At 35.7% G+C, this 22,201-nt stretch overlaps 1 protein-coding gene across 50 annotated transcripts in view; it reads left to right on the forward strand.

Annotated features, from left to right (window-relative positions):
• The window catches only part of CDKAL1 (CDK5 regulatory subunit associated protein 1 like 1), a 951,913-nt gene that overhangs the window by 11,386 nt on the left and 918,326 nt on the right, over positions 1–22,201 (forward strand). For 27 of the 50 annotated variants that reach the window (XR_014809698.1, XR_014809707.1, XR_014809700.1 and 24 more), the window contains exons 3-4: positions 661–835; positions 2,794–2,906. The exons of 5 other annotated variants lie outside the window; for them this stretch is intronic. Coding sequence is in view for 22 of the 45 variants with exons in the window: in XM_005665617.4 (XP_005665674.2) it covers positions 666–835; positions 2,794–2,906 (283 nt within the window). In the remaining 23 variants the exon portion in view is untranslated. Of the gene's footprint in view, positions 1–610; positions 836–2,793; positions 2,907–10,006; positions 10,165–22,201 lie in introns of all 50 variants that reach the window. 18 more of the 50 variants (XR_014809711.1, XR_014809713.1, XM_005665623.4 and 15 more) reach the window with 4 other exon arrangements.

Raw genomic sequence — 22,201 nt, forward strand, 5'->3', positions numbered from 1 at the left:
ATGTTGTGTTAGTTTCAGCTGTTACAGCACAGTGATTCAGTTATACCCACACACGCATACACTCACATATTCTTTTTAAGATTCTTTTCCCTTACAGGTTATTACAAAATACTAAGTATAGTTCTTTGTACTATAAGCTTTAGCAAACATTTTTTTGTATCTATTTTGTAGATAGTAGTATGTATATGTTAATCCCATCCTTCAAAAAAAATAAGATTTTTAAGGCCAATACTTAAATGGTTTATAGTGATACCCTAATATTATCTAATACCCAGTTCATATTCTGATTTCTGTGGTTGTTCCAAAGATGTCTTACAGATGATTGGACAAAGTAAGACCTAATCAAGAACATAAAGTGTGTTTAGCTGTTATCTCTTAAGTCTCCTTTAATCTTGAATGGTTCCTTTCCTGCTCTTTTCTCCATGACATCGATTTGTTGAAGAAATAGTTCCAGTTGAACCTTGGAATGTCCCACTATCAGTGAGATTTATCTGATATCTCCTGTATTTCTGTATCTCCCATATTTTCTGTAAACTTGAAGTTAAATCTAAAGACTTTATTAGATTCAGGTTTGGCAAGAATATTTCATAGGCAATATTATGTTAAACAGATTTTCTGAGGGACTCCTCTGCTTGTGTCATTTATAACTTTCCGTGATAGAGAAGATGCCTTCTGCATCCTGTGATACACTACTGGATGACATAGAAGATATTGTGTCCCAAGAAGATTCAAAGCCACAGGACAGGCATTTTGCAAGAAAGCAAGTCGTTCCAAAGGTGCGAAGGCGAAATACCCAAAAATACTTGCAAGACGAAAACAGTCCACCAAGTGATAGGTAAACTTTTTTATTTTTTTTGAAACTAAATTCAGTCTCATACCAGGGGAGAGGCTGGCACTACTGTATATGATAGACGTAATGTCTCTTTTAACAAATCTTTGAACTGGTGAGAAGAAAAATGTAGATTTATTTATTTTTTTAATTCAGATGGTTTTATATTTAGTGAAGTCATTGTTTGAAAAAGACCTCAAACTGCAAGTCCATTAAAGGCAGGGCTAAGCCAGTATCTGGCAGAGCAAGGATCACCCTTCTTCCCCTGGGCAGGGTCTCTTTGATATTACTGTAGTTGGTGTGTAATTGGTGCTTCTAAATTAAAAATTTTTATTGGCACTTGTGATTCTTATGCGAGAGTGGCAGTTTGAGCATTTGATTTTTCTTAGCATATTTACAGTTACTTAGAGATCATCTAAAGGCATTGGACACAAATTATTATGTTTTTACACTGTCTTATTAGGTCTCTAGTTTAGTGCAATTCTAATGTAACCTAGCCAGAAAAGATTATGCAGTTATATTGTTTTAGTATGCTTAAACTGTTTATCTAGTAAATTGTTGAAAGTTTTAATATATTTGATTATTTTGTTTGGAACAGTAAGCTTTAAAAATCTATGAATATAAAATTTGCTTATGATGACTGAAATCTGTTAAATTTGTCCTGAACATGTCCTTAAGCTAATGCCTATTGAATTATTAATTATTAGAGCCATCCAAGTTGTGAAAGTCCTTTTTCCTTCCTAAAAATATTGCATTTTTTAGAACTTTATATATGGAGTACTTTCATTTATTTGTTTTTTATTTATTTTAAGACATTTATTTATTTATTTTTGTCTTTTGCTATTTCTTTGGGCCGCTCCCGCGGCATATGGAGGTTCCCAGGCTAGGGGTCCAGTTGGAGCTGTAGCCACCGGCCTACGCCACAGCCACAGCAACTCGGGATCCGAGCCGCGTCTGCAACCTACACCACAGCTCACGGCAACGCCAGATCGTTAACCCACTGAGCAAGGCCAGGGACTGAACCTGCAACCTCATGGTTCCTAGTCGGATTCGTTAACCACTGCGCCATGACGGGAACTCCTATTTATTTATTTTATTCTTTTGGCTGTGCCTGTGGCATGTGGAAGTTCCTGGGCCAGAGAATCAAACCTGTGCCAGAGCAGCACCTTGAGCTGCTGCAGTGACAATGCCAGATCTTTAACCCTCTGTACCACGAGGGAGCCCCTATGGAGTACTTTTAATAATGCCATAAGGTGACAGATTTTTTTTTTTTTTTTTTTTTTTGCTTTTTAGGGCCACATCTGTGGTATACGGAGGTTCCCAGGCTAGGGGTCAAATTGGAGCTGCAGCTGCTGGCCTATACCATAGCCACAGCAACACAGGATCTGAGCCGCATCTGTGACCTATACCATAGCTCATGGCAATGCCAGATCCTTAACCCCCTGAGCAAGGCCAGGAATTGAACCTGCAACCTCATGGTTCCTAGTCGGATTCATTTCTGCTGCGCCCCGACAGGAACTCCCAGATTTTCATTTTGATTGCTGTTTAATCTATAACTTATAAAGATTGTAACTAGTATGTAGTAGTCTGAGCATATAGATGCTTAATTTTTCCTTATTTGCCATTTAAGTTAGTACCATTGACTGTGCTATTGTGATTTGTACCTTTCCGAGAGTTGAATTTAGTGTTCGTATTTAGTAGTATTGAACTTAAAATACAATTCAATGAAATAGAAGATATTTTTTATATATAGAGTCTTAACTTAGAGTTCTGTGCTTATTTTATACTGATTTTTAGACTTTTGGTGTAACAACAGATTACAAATTTAGTTGATGTTTTAATGAGTAGCTTGTGAATGTATAGCAGTGTTTGTTTTTGCATAGTATGCCCAGAAATTATCTAGTATTTTTTACTTAAAAAAATCCCTTAATGAGACTTTTTTTTTTTTTGATCGATTAAAACAGCACTATTCCAGGCATTCAGAAAATTTGGATACGAACATGGGGTTGTTCTCATAATAATTCAGATGGAGAGTACATGGCTGGACAACTAGCTGCTTATGGATATAAAATTACAGGTAATGACATCTGTAATGTGTTTTATTGATTACGTTTTTCAGTGCTAAGTTTTTTAGAGGTATACTGGCTTCAGCAAAGGATATTTTAGTATAACTTAATGATTTTAAGGCAGAAAAATAGTGATAGCTAATACATATTATCGGTAACTACCATTTACCCTCGAATAATATGGGTTTGAACTGTGTGGATCCATTTATCCATGGATTTTCTTCAGTACATATACTGGTATGTTTGCAGTGTATGTTTGGTTGTATCCTTTGATGTGGAACCCTCTGATACAGAGGACTGACTGTGGGAATTGAACATATGTGGATTTTGGTACCCACCTGAGGTCTGGAACCAGTCCCCTGCAGATCTAAGAGATGACTGTGTATATATCATATTTTTAAAAAGCTTAAAGCTTGATCTGAAGTAAGATTGGACTTAGAGAAAAGTAGTAAAATTGCAGAGTTCATATGTACCTTTCACCTAGCTTCTCCTAATCCTAACATCTTATATAATTATAATTAAGAAACTGTGAAATTAGCATTAGTGTAATACTATTATATAAACTCGGACCTTGTTTGGATTTTACCAGGCTTCCCATTTATGTCCTTTTTCTGTTCCAGGATCCAATCTAGGATCTCACTTTATATTTATTCATAATGTCTCTTCAGCCTCCTCCAGCCTGTGATAGTTCCTCATTTTTTTCTTGTCTTTTATGACCTTGACTCTTCTGAAGAAAATTGATTATTTTGTAGATAGTTTCTCATGGTTAGAATAAGGTGTGCATTTTTTGGCAAGAGTACAAAAGTGATATTATATCCTTCCTAGCATATGGTATGGGAGAGATTTTATGATGTTAGTACACTGATCTTTGTCTTCCAGATATCTCCACAGTAAAGTTATTATTTTTCTTACTGTAACTAATATTTTGTGTCTCCTCAACCTTTTGCCTACTAATGCTAGTATTTGATAATTTTAGTATCCGTTAGTGGATCTTGCCTGCGACAGTTATTGCTGTTATTTGCTTAATGGTGATTTTCTCTTTTCTTCCGTGTTTAGTAATTGGAATTTTTCTTTGAGGAAGAGCTGTCCTTTCTGCCCTATTTTACTTGTTTATATCAGCATGGATTCATGGATATTTATTTTATTCTGTAGGTTATAGTTCAATGCTGTTATTTATTTCGTTGCCTGTATTGTTCCAGCTTTAGCTATAGGACCCTGTTCAGGCTTGTTCCTATGCCTTTTAAACGTGTCCCCATACCTTTTTAAATGGTTCTTTATTTTCTGGCACCACAAGATATTCTGGTCTTGTATTTTCCTTTCTCCAGCTTCAGAAGCAACCACGTTCCCAAGGAACTCTGCTCCCTTTCATTAGGAGAATGGTGTTGAAAACCAGGCCAGAGATCTGGGCACGAGGTGTGCTTATTACCACCATGAAGTGTCAGGGCTTCTAGGTTGTCTTAGTGGACAACGTTAGGAAATGCATTTATATACTATCTGGCACATACACACGTCTCTGTTTCTGTTGTTTGTATATTAAATTGGAATATAACATGAAGGCTTTGTAGCAGGCAGTGGCCTAGTGCTTTGTGTGTTGTCTTTGTGATATAAGGACATATTAGCATCCCTCCTTCATAGGTGAGAATGGAGAGGTCGTATCTTACCTTAAATCACATAGGCAGTGGAGTTTGCTGCTCCAAGACACTGCTCCTGACCATCAGTCTGTATTGCATAGCAGGTTGCCTTAGCGCATTCAGTTGGTCAGTCATAGCTTCAGGTGGATGTGAGGACTAGAGAGGATTCCTTTCATAACAGTGTTTCCTTTAGTAACTAAATGGTCATATGTCATTAACTCTGCTTTCGATAACTCATTCTTTAGACAGCAACGTCACTCTTAAGACAGGTGAAAACACTCAAAGTCTGTTTCTAGAATTGCTTCTTTGTATTCGTTGGTAATTTTGAGTATAATTTAGCCTGGACTCGCCTTAATACGTTCTGATGGTGCAGTTTGAAAATTAAGAAAATAGGCTTGAAGATAATTTCTTAAAACATTAAAAATCAGATCCTGACTTTTCTTAGATGAAATTAAACATCCAACATGTTTTAACTTAAGTTTTAGTCCATTAGCAGTTTTATGGTCTTAGAATAGTACTTTCTATGTAAAATAACAGTCCTGATGTGTTTACATAAGAATATTAAGCTTTGTCATGCACACCTAATTTTGATTTCTTATTTGGGAATAGTAAAAAGGGAAAATTAAGAAAGCAATTACTTGAATGTGAAATTGATTTTTCTTATTAATGTAGTATATTGCTTTTATATACTTGCATTTACTTAGATGATTTGTATCAATTTTTTTTTTTTTTTTTATTTTCTTTAGGGCCGCATGGGCAGCATATGGAAGTTCCCAGGCTAGATGTGAAATCAGAGTTACAGCTGCTGGCCTCTGCCACAGCTGTAGCAACGCAGGATCTGAGCTATGTCTGCAGACTACACTGCAGCTCATGGCAACGCTGGATCTTTAACCACCAAGAGAGGCCAGGGATCAAACCTGCATCCTCAAGGATACTAGTTGGGTTTGTTTCCAAGAGCCACAGCGGGGACTCCTATAGTGTTTTTTTTTTTTTTAAATATGATTTAGAAACATATATTTCATGACTGTGTTCTTCTAGTAAATAATTTTGGTAGACTAAACTCCCCCAATTCTCTCCCCCCCATTAATGCTGTCTTTAGTTATTGTTTTGGGGTAATTTCTTTTGAAGATGTAAGTAAATTATTTTAATTGTCCTCACTGGTGGCAGATCTTCATATCTTGAGAGTATATTTAGTGTTAAAATGTTCACAGGTCATTCAAGACCAAAACTGATGAACAAAGTAGGTGACATGATATTGAACAATACAGTTTTAGTGAAAAACAAGGCATTTTAGTTTATCTTGACTGATTTCTGAAAATTATTCTATAAGAGTTCCAAGAAATGTGTATGGCAGTGATTCTTACACTTTCTGGGTCTCTTCAGAACCTCACAACTCTTGGAGTTCCTGTTGTGGCACAGTGGAAATGAATCCGACTGGGAAGTATGAGGTGGTGGGTTTGATCCCTGGCCTCACTCAATGGGTTAAGAATCTGGCATTGCTGTGGCTGTGGTGTAGGCCCGCAGCTACAGCTCCAATTTGACCCCTAGCCTGGGAACTTCCAAGTGCCATGGGTGTGGCCCTTAAAAAAAAAAAAAAAAAAAAAAGAACCTCTTAACTCATATAATTTCAGCAAAGAACTCATAACCATTGCCTAGCCCAGTGGTGGAATGAAAGTATGGCGACTGCTTTAGGGTCGGCCATCATATAGATAAAGGTATGCTAGAGATATGTTGGAGAGATAGAAAGATGTTGGAGAGAGCTGTATATACGTGTATATATATTTTTGGCCGCACTCACGGCATGTGGAAGTTCCTGGGCCAGGAACTGAACCTGTGTCACAGCAGCAACCTGAGCTACTGCAGTGAGAATGCCGAGTCCTTAACCAGCTGTGCCACAAGAGAACTCCCTGGAGAAAACTGTGTTGTTTAGTGTGGGGTCATGTCTGCTGTGAGTGTTTTTAGCATTGCCTTTGGTTAGTGGAAAAAAATCCATCACCAGGTTCTAGTTCATAAACACATGAGAGTAATGTGTGTTATATGTATGGAATATTTGTGATAAGCTTACCCGAGTCAGAATAGAGCATTTAGCTTGGGTACCCACAGTTTCAGAGAAATCATTTTAAAATTGCTGGGCTGTTACAATTCTTGATGGTTTCTTTGTGTATTTGTATAAAGTTTATTCATTCAGCACATATTCTCTGAACATGATATGTGTTAACAGGGTATAGTGCTAGGAGACATGGACAAGAGGATTCCAGCAGACAAAAGGATTATTGTTTTCTGGCAGAGGAAAAGCCTTCATATTGTGTGCTAAATCTTACAAGTTATTTTAGTCAAGCTTTTAAAATGGATTCTTTCATTTTTTTATAATTATTAAAAGAATGTCTCCAGTTTATATTTTAGAAGTGCTTGATGTTAATGTCAAGTCAGACTATAAAGTCTCAGGTTTGAGTTAAGAAAGTTAAAATCTCTTTGTGCTGTAGAAACAAACACAGTGTATTTGGTAAAGAACACAGTATTGTAATTGACTAAAGTGTAAGCATATTTTCTAGATCGGGCCATTTAGTTTGAAGTGGTTTTAAATTTTAAGGCTGAGGTCAGTGGGGTGTATTAAATTGACATATGGAAATGTTTGTGTAAGGAATACTCTTAACAACCACAGATGTGGACAGTAGAATTTTAAGGATATTAAAGCTACACTTTTGTTTTTGGACCTGGATTTTTGAAAATCATACTTCTTGCAAATAATTAAAATATGAGCACACATAAAGTTTCTTATAAAAAGAAACAAACTTTGCCTGCTTTCTTATCTGTTTTATGAACTGATGACCATGACATTTCATTAGTATCTTGAGTTTACCTGCATAATAAAGGATATTAAGATGAGGAGTAGGTTAATTGTGGGAAGGTGAAAAAGCAGTAGACTTCAGCTACTTCAAAATACAGCCATTCTTCTCTTACAGAAGACCTTATTTTTGCGCTGGCTGTCAAAGTGAAATCAGGGTTTTTGTACACATTTTCAGGGAGAGGAGCTGAATTGGTTAAAAGCCTACTATGTGTTTGTCCTTTCATATAAGTTACTGCAAGGATCAAATGAATAACTTTGGCATGTGGTTATTTCCTATTTTAAGATGAGTTTGAGGAGTTCCTGTCGTGGCGCAGTGGTTAATGAATCCAACTGGGAACCATGAGGTTGCGGGTTTGATTCCCGACCTTTCTCAGTGGGTTAAGGATCCGGCGTTGCCGTGAGCTGTGGTGTAGGTTGCAGACTCAGGTCGGATCCCACGTTGCTGTAGCTCTGGCATAGGCCAGCAGCAGCAGCTCTGATTGGACCCCTAGCCTGGGAACCTCCATATGCCGTGGGAGTGGCCCTAGAAAAGGCAAAAAGACAAAAAAAAAAAAAAAAAAAAAAAAAGATGAGATTGAGACTCTAAGAAAGGCACATGACTATCTAACTTCCCCCACCGAGCATACTAGAGCTGTAATTGAGACATGACTGTAACCCCAGCCTCTGCCCTTTGTGCTGTGTAGAATCTCAAAGTTGGTATTTTAAAGGCAGTCCATTATGGAAATTTAATAGTATTAAAGTCTTATTAGAGTAGGTTTTGTCTTTTTTTTTTGGGTTTTTTTTTGGTTTTTTTTTTTTTTTTTTTTTTTTTACAATTTCTTCTCTTTTAGTAGTCTTTTACATGTGATCTTATTAAAGCCATTCTTATTTTGGAGGGCAGAGAAAGGGGCATACATACCACTGGACTCCATTCCATGGGAATAGGCTCAGTTTATTAATTTCCATGCTGAGTTAGAGTTGGAAGTAAGCTGTTTTTTAAGTTATAGATAGCAGTGTCAGCTGAGAGCTTCCTGGTCTTCCCCTCCCCCCTCCTTAATTACATTAATTAAAGTCATTTCCTTGTTGAACATAAATAAAACATCATCTTGATTTTTGTGTTCTTAAATCTCTAGTTGAATTCAATAGAAGCATCACCAGTTATCTTAGTGCAGGGCTTTTAACTTGCCTCTAGAAATGTTCCTCTGTAATCCAGCCTTCTTGCTTCTTTGCCATCATCAACACAGTTATTTACATGTGCATAGTATCTTAGAGTTTATAAAATTCATGTCTGTTCCTAGTTTTTTTTTTTTTTTTTTTCTTTTTTTAGGGCCACAATTGAGGTATATGGAGGTTCCCAGGCTAGGGACTGAATTGGAGCTACAGTTGCTGGCCTATGCCACCGCCACAGCAATGCCAGATCCGAGCCATGTCTGTGACCTACAACATAGCTTCTGGCAATGCTGGATCTGTAACCCACTGAGCAAGGCCAGGGATTGAACCTGTGTCCTCATGGATACTAGTCAGACTTGTTTCTGCTGAGCTACTACGGGAACTCACGTTGCTAATTTTGTATAGCTTTGAGATCAACAAAGGGCAAAGACTTTGTTAACCTAGCCTTTGAAAGAGTTATTTAAAAATATCCTGATATTTAGGTTTCTGACTTAAAGTATATATATCAGTAACTAGTATGTACAGTGAGGGGTTTAGTTGTGTGCTGAAGAGAACATTTTGTTAATGTAAGGCAGAGTTTCCTTGCAGAAATTCTTTATTCTTTAGCCAAAGATGATGCTTTTATCTGAAGGTTTTGAAGTCCATCTGGAATTACAGCGAAAATAAATTCTATTGTGATTGTTTGCAGAGGTCTGCAGTGCAAAGGGTGACCATGAGCTTGTAGATAATAGTTGAATCTTAGCATTATTCTGAAGCTCAGAAGTTAAACATAGAAAGGGTTATATAAAGGTAAACAGAGCCTTTCATACACTCAAATAGGAAGTATATTTGTTGATCTGTAAAATGTACTCAGGTGGGCATTTCCAATTAATTTTAGACATTTTTAAAATATATTTCCTATATCCTGGAAAACTATAGTCTATGATTATATTTAAAAATGCTTTCTTCTCAGTGATTTACTTTCACTTTCCCTCCCTGGTTATTGTGGTAATGTTAGGTTGTTTGCACGAACTAGTAAGAACATCCTTCATAAGTCTTAATATGTTTCTGATTACTTTTTAGCTGCTATTGTATCACCTATAAGGTTGAGAATTTTATAGAAAGCTGGCCTTTTATGAGGAGCTGATGGCCCAGGGGTAGTAGATTTGATGCTTTTTCAGGGTGTAACTTCCAGCAAGATAACCATTTGTGTCAGGGATGACAGTTGTTACTGGATCACAGAGCCGTATCTTTCCATGAAGTCTCTCCAACAAACTCTTAACTTTCAAGGATAAACGTCCTAAAGAGGTTTGGTAGCTTCCCTCCCTTTTATCCGCCCAGACAGAAACAGGACAACACGCAACGTGAGGATTTGGGCATAGAACATAACTTGGAGATACTAAATATAAAATGAGACTTCTAGGCACATTATTTGTATAATAAACAATGGGGGCTGAAGCAGTCAAACTGGACAGTTTCCTTTTCATCAGACCTTCTGTTTTAGGTGGATGACATTTTGGAATCTTCTCCTTGGGGAGTTCTGGAATGGCTCGCCTGCGCCAGGAAAAACCATTTTGTGATCTCAGAAGGAACTGAGTAAAGATTTGCTCTGCAGCTATCTCTCTCTTTTACCGAGGAAAATTGACGGGGAAGGATGACAGGGTAAAAGATGCATTGGTTGAAGTTGTGGAAGATAAGCAGCTGTTTCAGGGGATTAAAGTATGATTTTTTTAAAGTGGAAATTGCAGAGAACAGATTTGATTTCCTAAATGAAACCAAAGACTGAAATGAAAGTCAGGGTAAGAATTAATTAGGGTATGTGTAGTAATGAAAGACTCCATCATTTAGAAGGATGTGGACACATATAATTGAGAAACCATTTTCATAATTGGGTCTTAAAAATGCTTCTATTTGGGGGGCTATTGATATATATAATTAATTGCCATATGTTATGCATAACTTTCTGGAAAACTCTCAGTGTTGCCTTTGTGGCGTCAGGAATGAGTAGACTTTGTAGAAGTATGGTAACAGTATTATATCACCTGAAAATGGATGGAGCTGAATATATACATTTCTTAAAGTGTTGTAAAGATACTGCATATCTTAATTGGCATATTGTGATGAATGCTTTTCCTATAAGTTTTTTTTTTTAAATTTTAAGCGACTCATTTTTTTGTTGCTAAACTAATGTTTTTGTTTTAAAAAAAATTTAAGCAATTTAAATTACTGAAGTATAATTTAGATTATATTAACCCTTAAAATTCACCCATTTTTCCTATGCAATCTTGTAAGGAGGTTGTCCTTATTTTACTTTATTTTATTTTTGTCTTTTTGTCTTTTTAGGGCCACACCCGAGGCATAGAGGAGTTCCCAGGCTAGAGGTCGAATCGGAGCTGTAGCTGCCAGCCTATGCCACAGCCACAGCAATGCGGGATCCAGCTGCATCTATGACTTACACCACAGCTCACCACAACACCGGATCCCTAACCCACTGAGCAAGGCCAGGAATCAAACCTGCGTCCTCATGGATGCTCTTGGTTACTGCTGAGCCACAATGGGAACTCCATGTTCTTATTTTAAAATGAGTCCTAGGTGACTAGAAATGGAGGAGAATTGCTTGTTATTACATAAGGAATTCTATTATTCTTTATAGCAACTGAATGGTTTTCTCTATTCAAGTTCCTAATATTTAAATTCTCTATGCTAAAATTTTTGTTTACATTTTGCGATGCTTTAGTGAAATGAAACATCTCAAAAATGGTGAAACGAAATTTTTGAAAAGGGTGTTGGGATTCTTCTTACTGTGATACAGGATGCAGGCTGATTTTTCTGATCTCCACGTTCAGTTTTTTTTTTTTTTTTCTTCTTTTAGAAAGAACATGGGAATATTTAGTTTTTAATTTTCCGTCTCAACAGAAATTTCCTCTTCTCATGATATAAGGCATAAAACTACACGTTTCAACCAACAGCCTACTAAGTGGCGCTGGTTTTGATTTTGTACTAATTGTGCGTTATCCGTACAAGTAGAGTAACATTAACTTTGTTGTTTTTTAAATCCTGAGCAATGCTTTTCCTTATGTTTGAGAGTAGAATTGCATGTTTGTTTAGAATCTTTCCCTTTTACAGAGAGAAAGAAAAAAATCTCGTTCACTCTTGTTAATTCTAAAGTATTTTGGCTCCATGTCCTGACTTTTTCAGCCTGGTATTATTTTCAGAGTGAATGCTCAGTAATACTTCATAACTTGCATGTTAATCAAATTATTTTGATAAAAGGTTTTAAGCTCTTTTTCTCAATTTTCTTACTAGTAAATGTGGGAAAACTTTTTTTTTTTTTTTTAATCATCTTTCTTTGGGAACTTGAGTATCATTTTTCATCCTGTTCCACTTGTGGCCTGACCTTTTCAGGTCACTTCAACTTCTTGTTTGCATTTCTTGTAGCATGCAAGTGGTAATACTTCAACTTACATGTAGTTGCATTAATTTTTGTGGATAAACTCTGGAAAGCTAAGTTGTATTACAATGAGTAATCTCTGCAAAATTGCTGGCATTCTGGTATTGAACAACTTGAAATATATTCTGGTTTTAATATTTTAGAGTTTTTATGAGTGACAAGTTGACATAGACTGTTTTTTCAGAAACTTCACTTTTGCTTAATTGCTTCATGATGAATACTATCCTTTTGAGATTCTGTAAAACATTTTTTTGATAATTCATTTAGAAATAGCCTGTGTTTAAAATTGGCAGATGGGAAATTATCATGAAAATTTCACTTAAAAATCTATTTCTTTTGCACCATTGTTTCTGGTTTTGGGGGAAAAACAATTTTTGAGATGTTGATACTAGAACATGTAAAATACTGTTGACTTTTTGGCCTTTGAAATTCTAATGGGTTTGTAGTAACTTTGTATGGGGACAGATGGTTACCATACTTGTGATCATTTCATAATGTATGCAATCACAAACAGTTGTGTAGTGCACCTGAAATAGCATAATGTTGTACGTCAACTATTTCAATAAATGAAAATTAAAAAAAAAAACAAACTGGGTTTGGATTAAAAACATGTTGTATTTTTGGCTCTCGGACAATAGATGGCAGTATTATATTACCTGATCACTGCAGCCATGCCATTGTATACAAAAAGTGAATTTCACGTTACAAATAGTCTTCTAATAAAATTATTAGAAGTATTAAATTAGTTAACACTTTATTATGTTCTGATTTATTTCTTTTAAAACTTTTCAGTAGTGTATATATCAGAACTGAACAAATTGACCTTTTTCAGAGGCAGCATGGTCCAGCTTGGGTGTCAGCCCACCATATATGTGTTTGCTGGAGATCACATGTGAAATTATTCCCTCGTTGCCTGCATCATCATTGCTGTGTTGCCTCACTGTACTTGTCCTAGATTGTGGTCATTTTTCTTTGCCTAGAGGAGGGTGCTAAAGTGGGAGGTTTTTTATTTTTGTTTATTCTCTTTTTTTATGTTGGAGTATAGTTGACTTACAAAGTTGTGTTAGTTTCACATGTACACCACAGTAAATCAGTTATACATATGTCTATTCCTTTTCACATTCTTTTCCCATATAGGTTATTACACAGTATTGAGTAGATTTCTCTATGCGGTAGGTCCTTGTTATCTATTTGTTTTTTGGCTGTATCTGCGGCATATGGAAGTTCCCGGGGCCAGGGATCAAATCCGAGCTGCAGTTGCCAACCTGTGCCACAGCTGTGGCAACGGTGGATCCTTAATCTGCTGCACTACAGCAGGAATTCTCTATCCATCTGTTTATATATAGTAGTGTGTGTATGTCAGTCCCAACCCTCTAATTTATCCCCCACCCCCACATTTCCCCTTTGGTAACCATGAATTTGGTTGCAAAGTCTTTGAGTCTGTTTCTTTTGTAAGTTCTTTTATATTATTTTTTATTAGATTCCACACATTAGTGATCTCATATGGTATTTGTCTTTCTGATTTAACTTCACTTAGTATGATAATCTCTAGGTCCATCCTCATTGCTACAGATGGCATTATTTTGTTCTTTTTTATGGCTGAGTAATACTCCATTGTATATATATATAAAGTGGGAGTTTTTGAATCTGAGGACAAACACTTGATAGCTTTACCATTACATTGCTTTCACACTTACGTAGAAGCTAAGCTTTGCATAAGGTGCAACTTGTTTGAGTAGCTCATTAATTCCTTAAATCTGTTAACATACATTAAGGTTAAAGAAGCTTAATATTAAAAGAGAATGGAATAAACCACAGCACTTTAAAGTTTCCTACTCCTTCCCACTTTCCCAATATGTATTTGATAGTTAATTTAAGGGGAATGATTTCAACATTCAGGGATTTTCAGAGACTTTCCTGTGGTCCTTCCTTCATTGCAGCTTCGTGATTCTGAAAGTTAAGAATTTCTTAGAGTTTTGATACGGTGTTATATACACAGATTCATGTACATCATATACATGGGTGTTTTAAGGGCTTTTTTTGTGTATGTTAATTGCGACGATACAGTAGATCACCTAATCAGGTTATTCTAGATCCTAATCCCTGTACTCTTGCACTGCCACCATTCATTTTACTTCCCTGGCATGGAGACAGAGAGAGTGGTACCTCAGCTACTTCCTGTCTTAGTGTAATTTATCTTTTTTACATGTCCTCTCCCATGGTGTGTGAGTTCCTTCTGTCTTAATCATCCTTACCTTTGGCATCTCGGAGACACTGTGCTGAGTGATTAAGAGCAGACTGTAGCCAGTTGTTAATGTTGAGCCAGATTATAAAACCAGCTCCTGCCTGTATACTGTATTAGCTTTATGACTTTGGGCAAATGACAATACCGCTGTCTTTATTTATTTAATGAAGGTGACAACAGTAGTCCTTTCAAAAGACTAAATGTTAGTTTATATAAAGTGTTCAGTGTGTGTTGGTTATTATCATTCTGTCCAACTCAGTAACTGGCACAAAATAGGAATTCAGGTGTTTTTTGTGTTTGCATTAGTGAACAAGTAAAAACCATTTTTTTAAATAAAGGGCATTTTTTGGCTGTAATGTATTGAAGTAATCTTATTTTTCTTATCTTTATGGCAGAGTAAAAATTAAAGCATATTCTAAAGGTTCAGTAAGTGTGGTGTGTGCGACCATGTGTGTGAATCCCTTGAGTTTTTCAGTAGAATCCTATTTAGGTGGCTGTCAGGTCTAGTACGTGTAGTCCTGACGTTCTTAGATAAGAGCCTCCTACTGTCACTTTTCCTGACGTGGACACTACAAATTATATTGCATCAGAAATCTAATTTAATCCCTTCTTATTAAATTCAAGTAGTAATTGCTTTCAATTTCATGGGATTGGATTCAGTATTAGGAATTTTGATGTTCCTTCAAGCTTAATAAAATCTGAAACTGTATTTCCATGTATTTGTGTATATATGCTTGTGCACCTTCAAAGAGACGTGGTCTTGGAACCCTCCTCATTTGCAGTGATGGCGAGGGGGTTTAGTATAGGGTGGTGCCTTCTCCTCCTTCGTTCCCCCCTTTCTACCCAGAGAGTGTAGCAGAGAGAAACAAAACTAAGTTCCTTCAAAATGGGATTTGCATCCATTCAGAAATAGGGGGAGGAAATTAGTCTCTAGAGAAGATCTGGAAGGTTGTTTACTCTTGAGGGGGAGCAGCCAGCCCTCCCAATGATGAAAAAAGAGCTGTTGGGTGAAATGGAATCCTTCAAAAATGTATTCTTAGCATGTTCCTAGTCAAACTTTCCCTCTAGATCATTTTTAGAAATGGCTATGTTTACCAATTTTCATGTCTTGGACTGGTTTTTCTTAAGTATGTTTTGAATAATAGGTGAGGCTAATTCACCAACATTTCTGAGTTAATGTCTAATTACTGCATTTGGTCTTGGAGTTCTGTTTCAGAGGTGGAGAACTCCTGGCCCCTCCCTCTGGCTTTTACTCTTTCAGTGTTTTCAGTGACCATTTCAGCTATCATCTTCTTTCTTCCTTCCACGGTGTGTGGTAATTTAAGATAAATTCATTACATATTAACTGACTTTAAAATCTGCTCTATAAAAATACTCAATGATTGCACTTCGAGTAAAATTCATAGTAACAAATGAATCAAAGATAAGAAAATCTTTGAGAATACTTTCTTTTTTTTCCATACGAGAGCTGAATTGTTAGCTAGTGTTAAAAAATAAGGGAGCTGTGAATGTGTTCTAGGATAAATATGTTATGGTTTAATAAAAACTATCCAGGAAATTAATGAAAGATGTAAAAGTAGAAGACATTGAAAATGCTATACAGATATCTAAATATGCGATCAAATTAAGGCAAGGAAGCTTTAGGGAGAATATTTGAAGCTTATCATTTCCATCTCATTTGTAGTAGCTTTTAATCTTGTGACTTAGGTAAGTTGCTAATCATGTGCAAGCCATAAACAAGGTCTTTTTTTTCTTGGAAAAAAAAATGAGAGAAGGTTTTGCAGTTTTCAGTGAAGGTTTTTTTTCTTTTATCATGGAAATGGGAAGAATACTGTGTTGTATCAAGAGTTTTTGTGTTTGTGAAATGTGAACAGCTTTGTGAATGTAGTCACTATATGTTCTTCATGTAATATTTTGGTATAAATATCTTTTTCTTGCAAATGTATACAAAGACATTGAACAAATAATTTATTTTCCCAAATCTTATACAGTGTAGAAATGAGTACATTACAAGTAACACAGGATAGATACAGGATTTGACTCATTGAGAAGTGTATGCTAGAATTTAAAAACTAGCCATGTCAGGGAGTTCCCGTCATGTCTCAGCAGAAACGAATCTGATTAACATCCATGAGGATGCAGCTTCAATCCCTGGCCTCACTCAGAGTTAAGGATCCTGGGTTAAGGATCTGGCATTGTCGTGGGTTGTGGTGTAGGTCGCAGATGTGTTTCGGATCCCCAGTTGCTGTGGCTGTGGCATAGGCTGGTGGCTATAGCTCCGATTCAACCCCTAGCCTGGGAACCTCCATATGTCTTGGGTGCGGCCCTAAAAAGACGAAAAGCAAACAAACAAAAACTAGCCATTTCAGGCTCCTGATGGCTTTAACTATTTTTAACTGGGGGGTATTTGGGTTAGGCATTGAAATTTTCTGAGCCCCAGTTTTCTTTAAAATGAACTGATGCTTTGTCAACCTCATGAAATTGAAGTGAAAACATATAAACATGAGTTAATATTTTAACTTTGGAAAATGTCTTTTAAAATAAATAACTCTTGATTACACTTTAATGTTATTAAATTGTAAACTGATTGTTTTTTAATTCCTTGCTTTGCTCCCTGTGATCTGTTCCATTTAAAGATATTTTTGTATAATTTAGAAGCTCAGTTCCTAAATATACCAAAAGGTGGCACTGTTTACATATGTATAATATTTTGCTTTTTGATGAAAAAATGTGTTGCATGTTTTATCTGCAAATGTATTAAATTGAAGTTATATTTTTTATGTATAATTTTCTGTTTTATAAATGGATTTTTAATTCATGTAAGGTTTACTAGGACCAGGATTCATTTTTATTTGAAAATCCTGTAGAAATTCAGATACTTAACAATATTCTTGCAGATATAAATTTCTTTATAATCCAGTATAATTAATGATAAAATGTTGTATTAATGTGACAGCTAATGTTTCATGGAAAACATAGTTGGTTTTGTGTGGCGAAATCATTAATTTTTTTAAGCCTCTAAAAAATACCCAGTGATTAAAACATAACAGCCATAAAGAGATGATTTGTGTGACTTTTAGGTCATATCACATAGGTTTTTTTCATTCTGGAATGTTATTTTATGTTAAAAGTACCTTTGAAAATTTAGCACGATCTTTCATTGCTTGAATTTCCCACTGGCAGTGGTGTGATGAAAGGAGAATCTAGGTTCAGTGAATAGCTTCTCTAGGTAAAGAGCAAAAAAATTAGATAATATGAATTTGACTGAAAGAGGGTTATTTATATAATAAGATGAGATGAGTACATTTCCCCTACAGTTAGATGAAAATCTGCTGATGGTTCATTCATGGAGCATATTACATCCAACATAGCTTATAACCCAAGAAGATAATACAGTTAGTATATTTTTATGTCTGATCAAAGCTATCTATAGTTGTTTTTTAAAAAATGTAAGCAAAATTTACCAGTAATTTTTACTGTAAGTAGAATAGCATAAAATGCTTCTGTTATTAATACTGTAAAATGCTTGACTCTTGGGTATAAGATTAAGAAATTTAAGGTAATACTTCAGGTGTGCTTCTACTGTTTCTTTTATTTAAAAGTGGAAAATGTTTCAAGTCAACATAACTTGTACATTTCAGTTTTTGTCCTATTTCCTTAAATATCACTTTAAGGTACTAATCCTTAGAAAAAAGGAGTTGACATCTTTCTTTAAAAACTCATCCTTAAGACTCTGAAGTGACAGTCTCAGTTACTCAGTGTTTGTAGTTTAGGGGAAGTAAAGACACACTTGGCAGTTAGAGGGGTTTTTTATGTTCATGAGAGTCTGTGTGCTTATTTTAAGTGTTCACTCTTATTGCTGCTTTTGTTGATGTTAGTAGTATGATACATATGTGATTTGTCTGAATTGTTTAAAAATGCATAATTAAAGGAAGATTTGATTATTCAGCATCTGTTTCAGTAGCTAAAGACTATCATTTAGACCTTTTCTTTTAGTATTTGACAATTGTTCTATGAGCTATGAGTAGTACGAAAAATAGAAGGGAAGTATTGTGACACTTTAATACTTCAGAACCTGTACTCTTTGGGTGTTCTTATTGTGGAGATTAAAAAAAGTGTTTTAATTATTTAGCAAGAAACTGATCTGTTTTTATCCCCTAGTCTTTGTAGATGCAAAATTCTGTGGGTTTGGCAAATAACAAAGATTAGTTTTCAGAATGACTTTGTGTTTACAAATTTTTGTAAGGAAAATAGAAAAAGCAAAAATGCACCCAGAATAACTTTTTTTTTTTTTTTTAAACCTTTGTATCTGGACATGAAACTGAGAAAGACAGCTAAGTGTCCCCAAAATGCTTTCAGCAGATCCCCACCCACCCTGTCCCTCCCCAGAGTCCTCATGAATTCAGATTTGCTTCTCAGGGTAGGAGCTAGAGTAGTAAAATGTGATATTATAAAACCAGTATTTTTTTTTTCTAAATAATAATACTTGTGATTAAAAGAAATTCAATTAAACAACATTATATTTTCATTATGAAAAAAAGATCTTGTCTGGCTCCTTTAGATGCCTTATAGTAATGTGCTAATTTATGTCAATGATCTTACCTTATGACCCTTCTGTTTGGCCTAGATATGTTAATATGTTATAGCTTTTTAATTTCAGTCATCTGTGTTGGTTGAATATGCTTGTTAGTCCACAGTAGCCCCCACCAGTCTGTGTCAAGGACTGGAAAAGAACAAGAAAAATATATCTCAGGATCAGTTTCTTTAAGCATGCATTAGTAATGGAGGAAATTATAAAATAGACATAATTTTAATAAGACTGTTACATCTGTACATTTTTTGAAAATAGTACTCCAAGTACTGTCAGCTTTTAATTAGGAAAGAGAATTGGGCCATTGGTTTTATTAATCAAGGGCTAATTAGCATCTTTTTATTTTATTAAAAAAAATTTTAAATGTCAATGGAAAAACATCACAGGAATGAGAAATAGATATCATAGGCCGTTTAAGAAGTAAACTATTTTATTACACCTCTTTTTTTGGTCTTTTTAGGGCCACACCCTCGGTATATGGAGGCTTTCTCGCTAGGGGTTGAATCGGAGCTGTAGCCACCAGCGTATGTCACAGCCATAGCAACTGGGGATCCAAGATGTGTCTGCAACCCACACCACAGCTCGAGGCAACACAGCATCCTTAACCTGAAATACGGAATCCTTAACCCACTGAGCGAGGCCATGGATGGAACCTGCATCCTCATGGATGCTAGTCAGGTTCATTTCTGCTGAGCCACAAGGGGAACTCCACACCTCTTTTTCTAGTGCAAATAAACTTCGAGGGTCGTGTGTGTAAAAATCCCCATGGTGGGGAAATACTGTATGTGGTTGAGAATTTCAGTACCTTATGGTGAAAATAGTCAGAGAATGACCAAGGCTTAAAACATGGGAGAACTAAAATATTTTAACAAATGTATTAAAATAAAAATTTCATGGAAAGAATAATAATTTATATGACATAAATATAATTAGTTCAATTTATTATCCTCCTTCATCCAATGACACTTATAAATTATTTTTATTCTTTCTATAAAAAGTATACTAAAAGGGATTTTTTTTTCCCTTGAAATATTTAGCCCTTTATCTGAAGCCTTGAAGTTATTGTCCCTGGTTTTTGGTTTTCAACTAGATCTGAAAGACACTGATCAACTCAAATGTTTGAAAAACTTGGGGTAGTTTTAGAATTAGCATACTTGACATAAATGAGTATTTCTCAAACCTCCCTAAGCCTGTGATTCCTTGTCTCTAAAATGGATTACAGGGTTGTTGTGAAAATTAATAAATGGTTGATCAAGGTTAGCTATTATTACATTAAGAGAACTTCACCATTATATACGTTTTAAATGTAAGTCTCTGAAACGAAGTGGTAATTCAATGAAATTTAATTTAAACATGTGTTTAATTCATTTTAATCTATTTAAATGTCTTTTATGTATTTCTCTCTTGCACATCTTTTTTTTCTGCTGGTAGTGGTAATTAGGAAATGAGGATGGGATATTGAAGTAACGTATAATAGATGGCTTCTTTGGGGAACCAGTGAGGCAGAATAGAGCGATTGCATAGAAGGAATTAGGGATTAGTAGAAGTAGGAAGATTTGAGGTTTTGCTTCAAAGATGGCATTGATTATTAGTGAACTTATCTTTTTGCAGCTTTTTAATTCCCATCTGTGAAATAACCCATTTTGACTGTTCCAGAAGTGTGAGGATGGGTGGACAGCTTATGTCCCGCCCCCCCCACATACCTTGTCTCACTTTGAAAAAAGTAAAGCACTAGGTTAAGAAATGGCAGGTGTGAAATTCTTTTCCAACATTTCTAACTCCATTCCTCCTCACCCTGTTTCCCCCCCACAGACCCCAAATCAGGCGTTTCTTTAACACGCTATTAGGACCAAGTTTATCTTGAGCTCTTTAGCACTCATTAGACTCTGTGGGAATTATTTGTTTACATACCTTTCTCTCCTGTAACATTGCACTTGAGTACAGAGATAGACCTTTTTTTTCTTGTATTCATAGTATCTACTACCATATTTGGCCTATAAAAAGTACTCAGTTGATGTTTGTTGAATGAACTTATATCAATATTCATGTCATTCATGAGAAACAGGTACAATTTACTGCATGATTATAGGGAATACAGAAGTGCTTTCTCATTTGTGTTCCCTTTCTTTTTACTATTATGTGTAAACCACTAATGACTTTTTACCACCCAAAAGAATGAAATTCAGCATTTTTCTAGGTCAAATAGTCTTTTATAAGTATTTGAGACCCTTTTAGGAGCCTGACCACAGTAAAAGGCCTTATTGATGCTGTACAAAAGTTCTGATTCATGGGCACCTTAAGTATAGATTTCCTGCTTAAAGTGACTGGACAGAATAGGCACATTGTTCTTTGTTAGTTTCCTCAATTGGTTCTTTTAATTTTCCTGTTCTTACTTGGTGATACCTTAAGGCATCTGGCCAGTGTTGAGTATTTCTTCCTGACTCATCATTCCTTCTGCCACCTGCCAAAGAAGTGCTTTTACTTTGGTCAAGAACTTTTGGAGTTAGATTTCATTATGGTTGAGGTTATGGACTACCTGAGAAGTCTAAGCATGTCATGTGACTTAGCATTGACTGGTAGCCACTAGAATGCTTAATTCTGGTGCTATGCTGTTTTAAACTTAAAGGTGTTATGGAGGATAGAAGAATCTTTTATCTAAATATGAACCTAGCTGCCAAATTTGAAGACTCTTCCCCTGCTCTCAGTATGATTTTCCTTTGTGTGAAGTTCTAGTAGATTGTATTAAATTTGCTTTTATATAATCTTTTGGGATAATTAGAGTTTTTTTCCTTAGGTATGTTTAAGTTACTCCTTTTTAAGATAATTTAAGAAAGAGGAAATCGAGGGTTGGAAATGCAAAAGGAGGAAAAATGGCTCATAGATCATGTGTAGAGGTTTTAACCTTTCAGCCTGGAAGAGAAGGATACTTTAGAGCCCAAGTATTTAATATCCTGTCTCTGAGAGCTGAGAGGAAGCTGAGATCTGTGCTGGAGGGTCCCTGGAGCCTTGTGGGACCCCCTAAAATGGGAATCTGCCGCAGTAAGAAAGGACTCCATTGGACTTATAAATGTTTTGGTACATTCTTAGAATGCATTTTATCTGCTGCAAGTCAAATGAAGTTTACTCATATTTGAATGAAACGGTAGAAGGGAAATCCTGAATTTTCTCAAAAGCAAGGGATGGTTAGAGAAACTTAAAAGCACAGTATCTGTCACTATGAACTGAAAGAGTAAAATGTCACTATTGTCCTCTTTTAGTGTGATGTCTTTACTACGTTGTAGTAACATTTACAGATATTGAGAGGGGCTTCAATGTGTTGTTTTTCTACTTTCGAACTCCCTGTCCTATCTTCCAGTTAGATCTTAAATCCACCCCCCCACCCCCATACTCTTCTGCTATGGGAATCTTTAGA

This window comes from Sus scrofa, chromosome 7, assembly GCF_054392235.1.
Source record: "Sus scrofa isolate SSC_HxYL_T2T_F1_AM1 chromosome 7, Sscrofa_HxYL_maternal_Yorkshire_Landrace_v2.0, whole genome shotgun sequence".
NCBI classification, from domain to species: Eukaryota; Metazoa; Chordata; class Mammalia; order Artiodactyla; family Suidae; genus Sus; species Sus scrofa.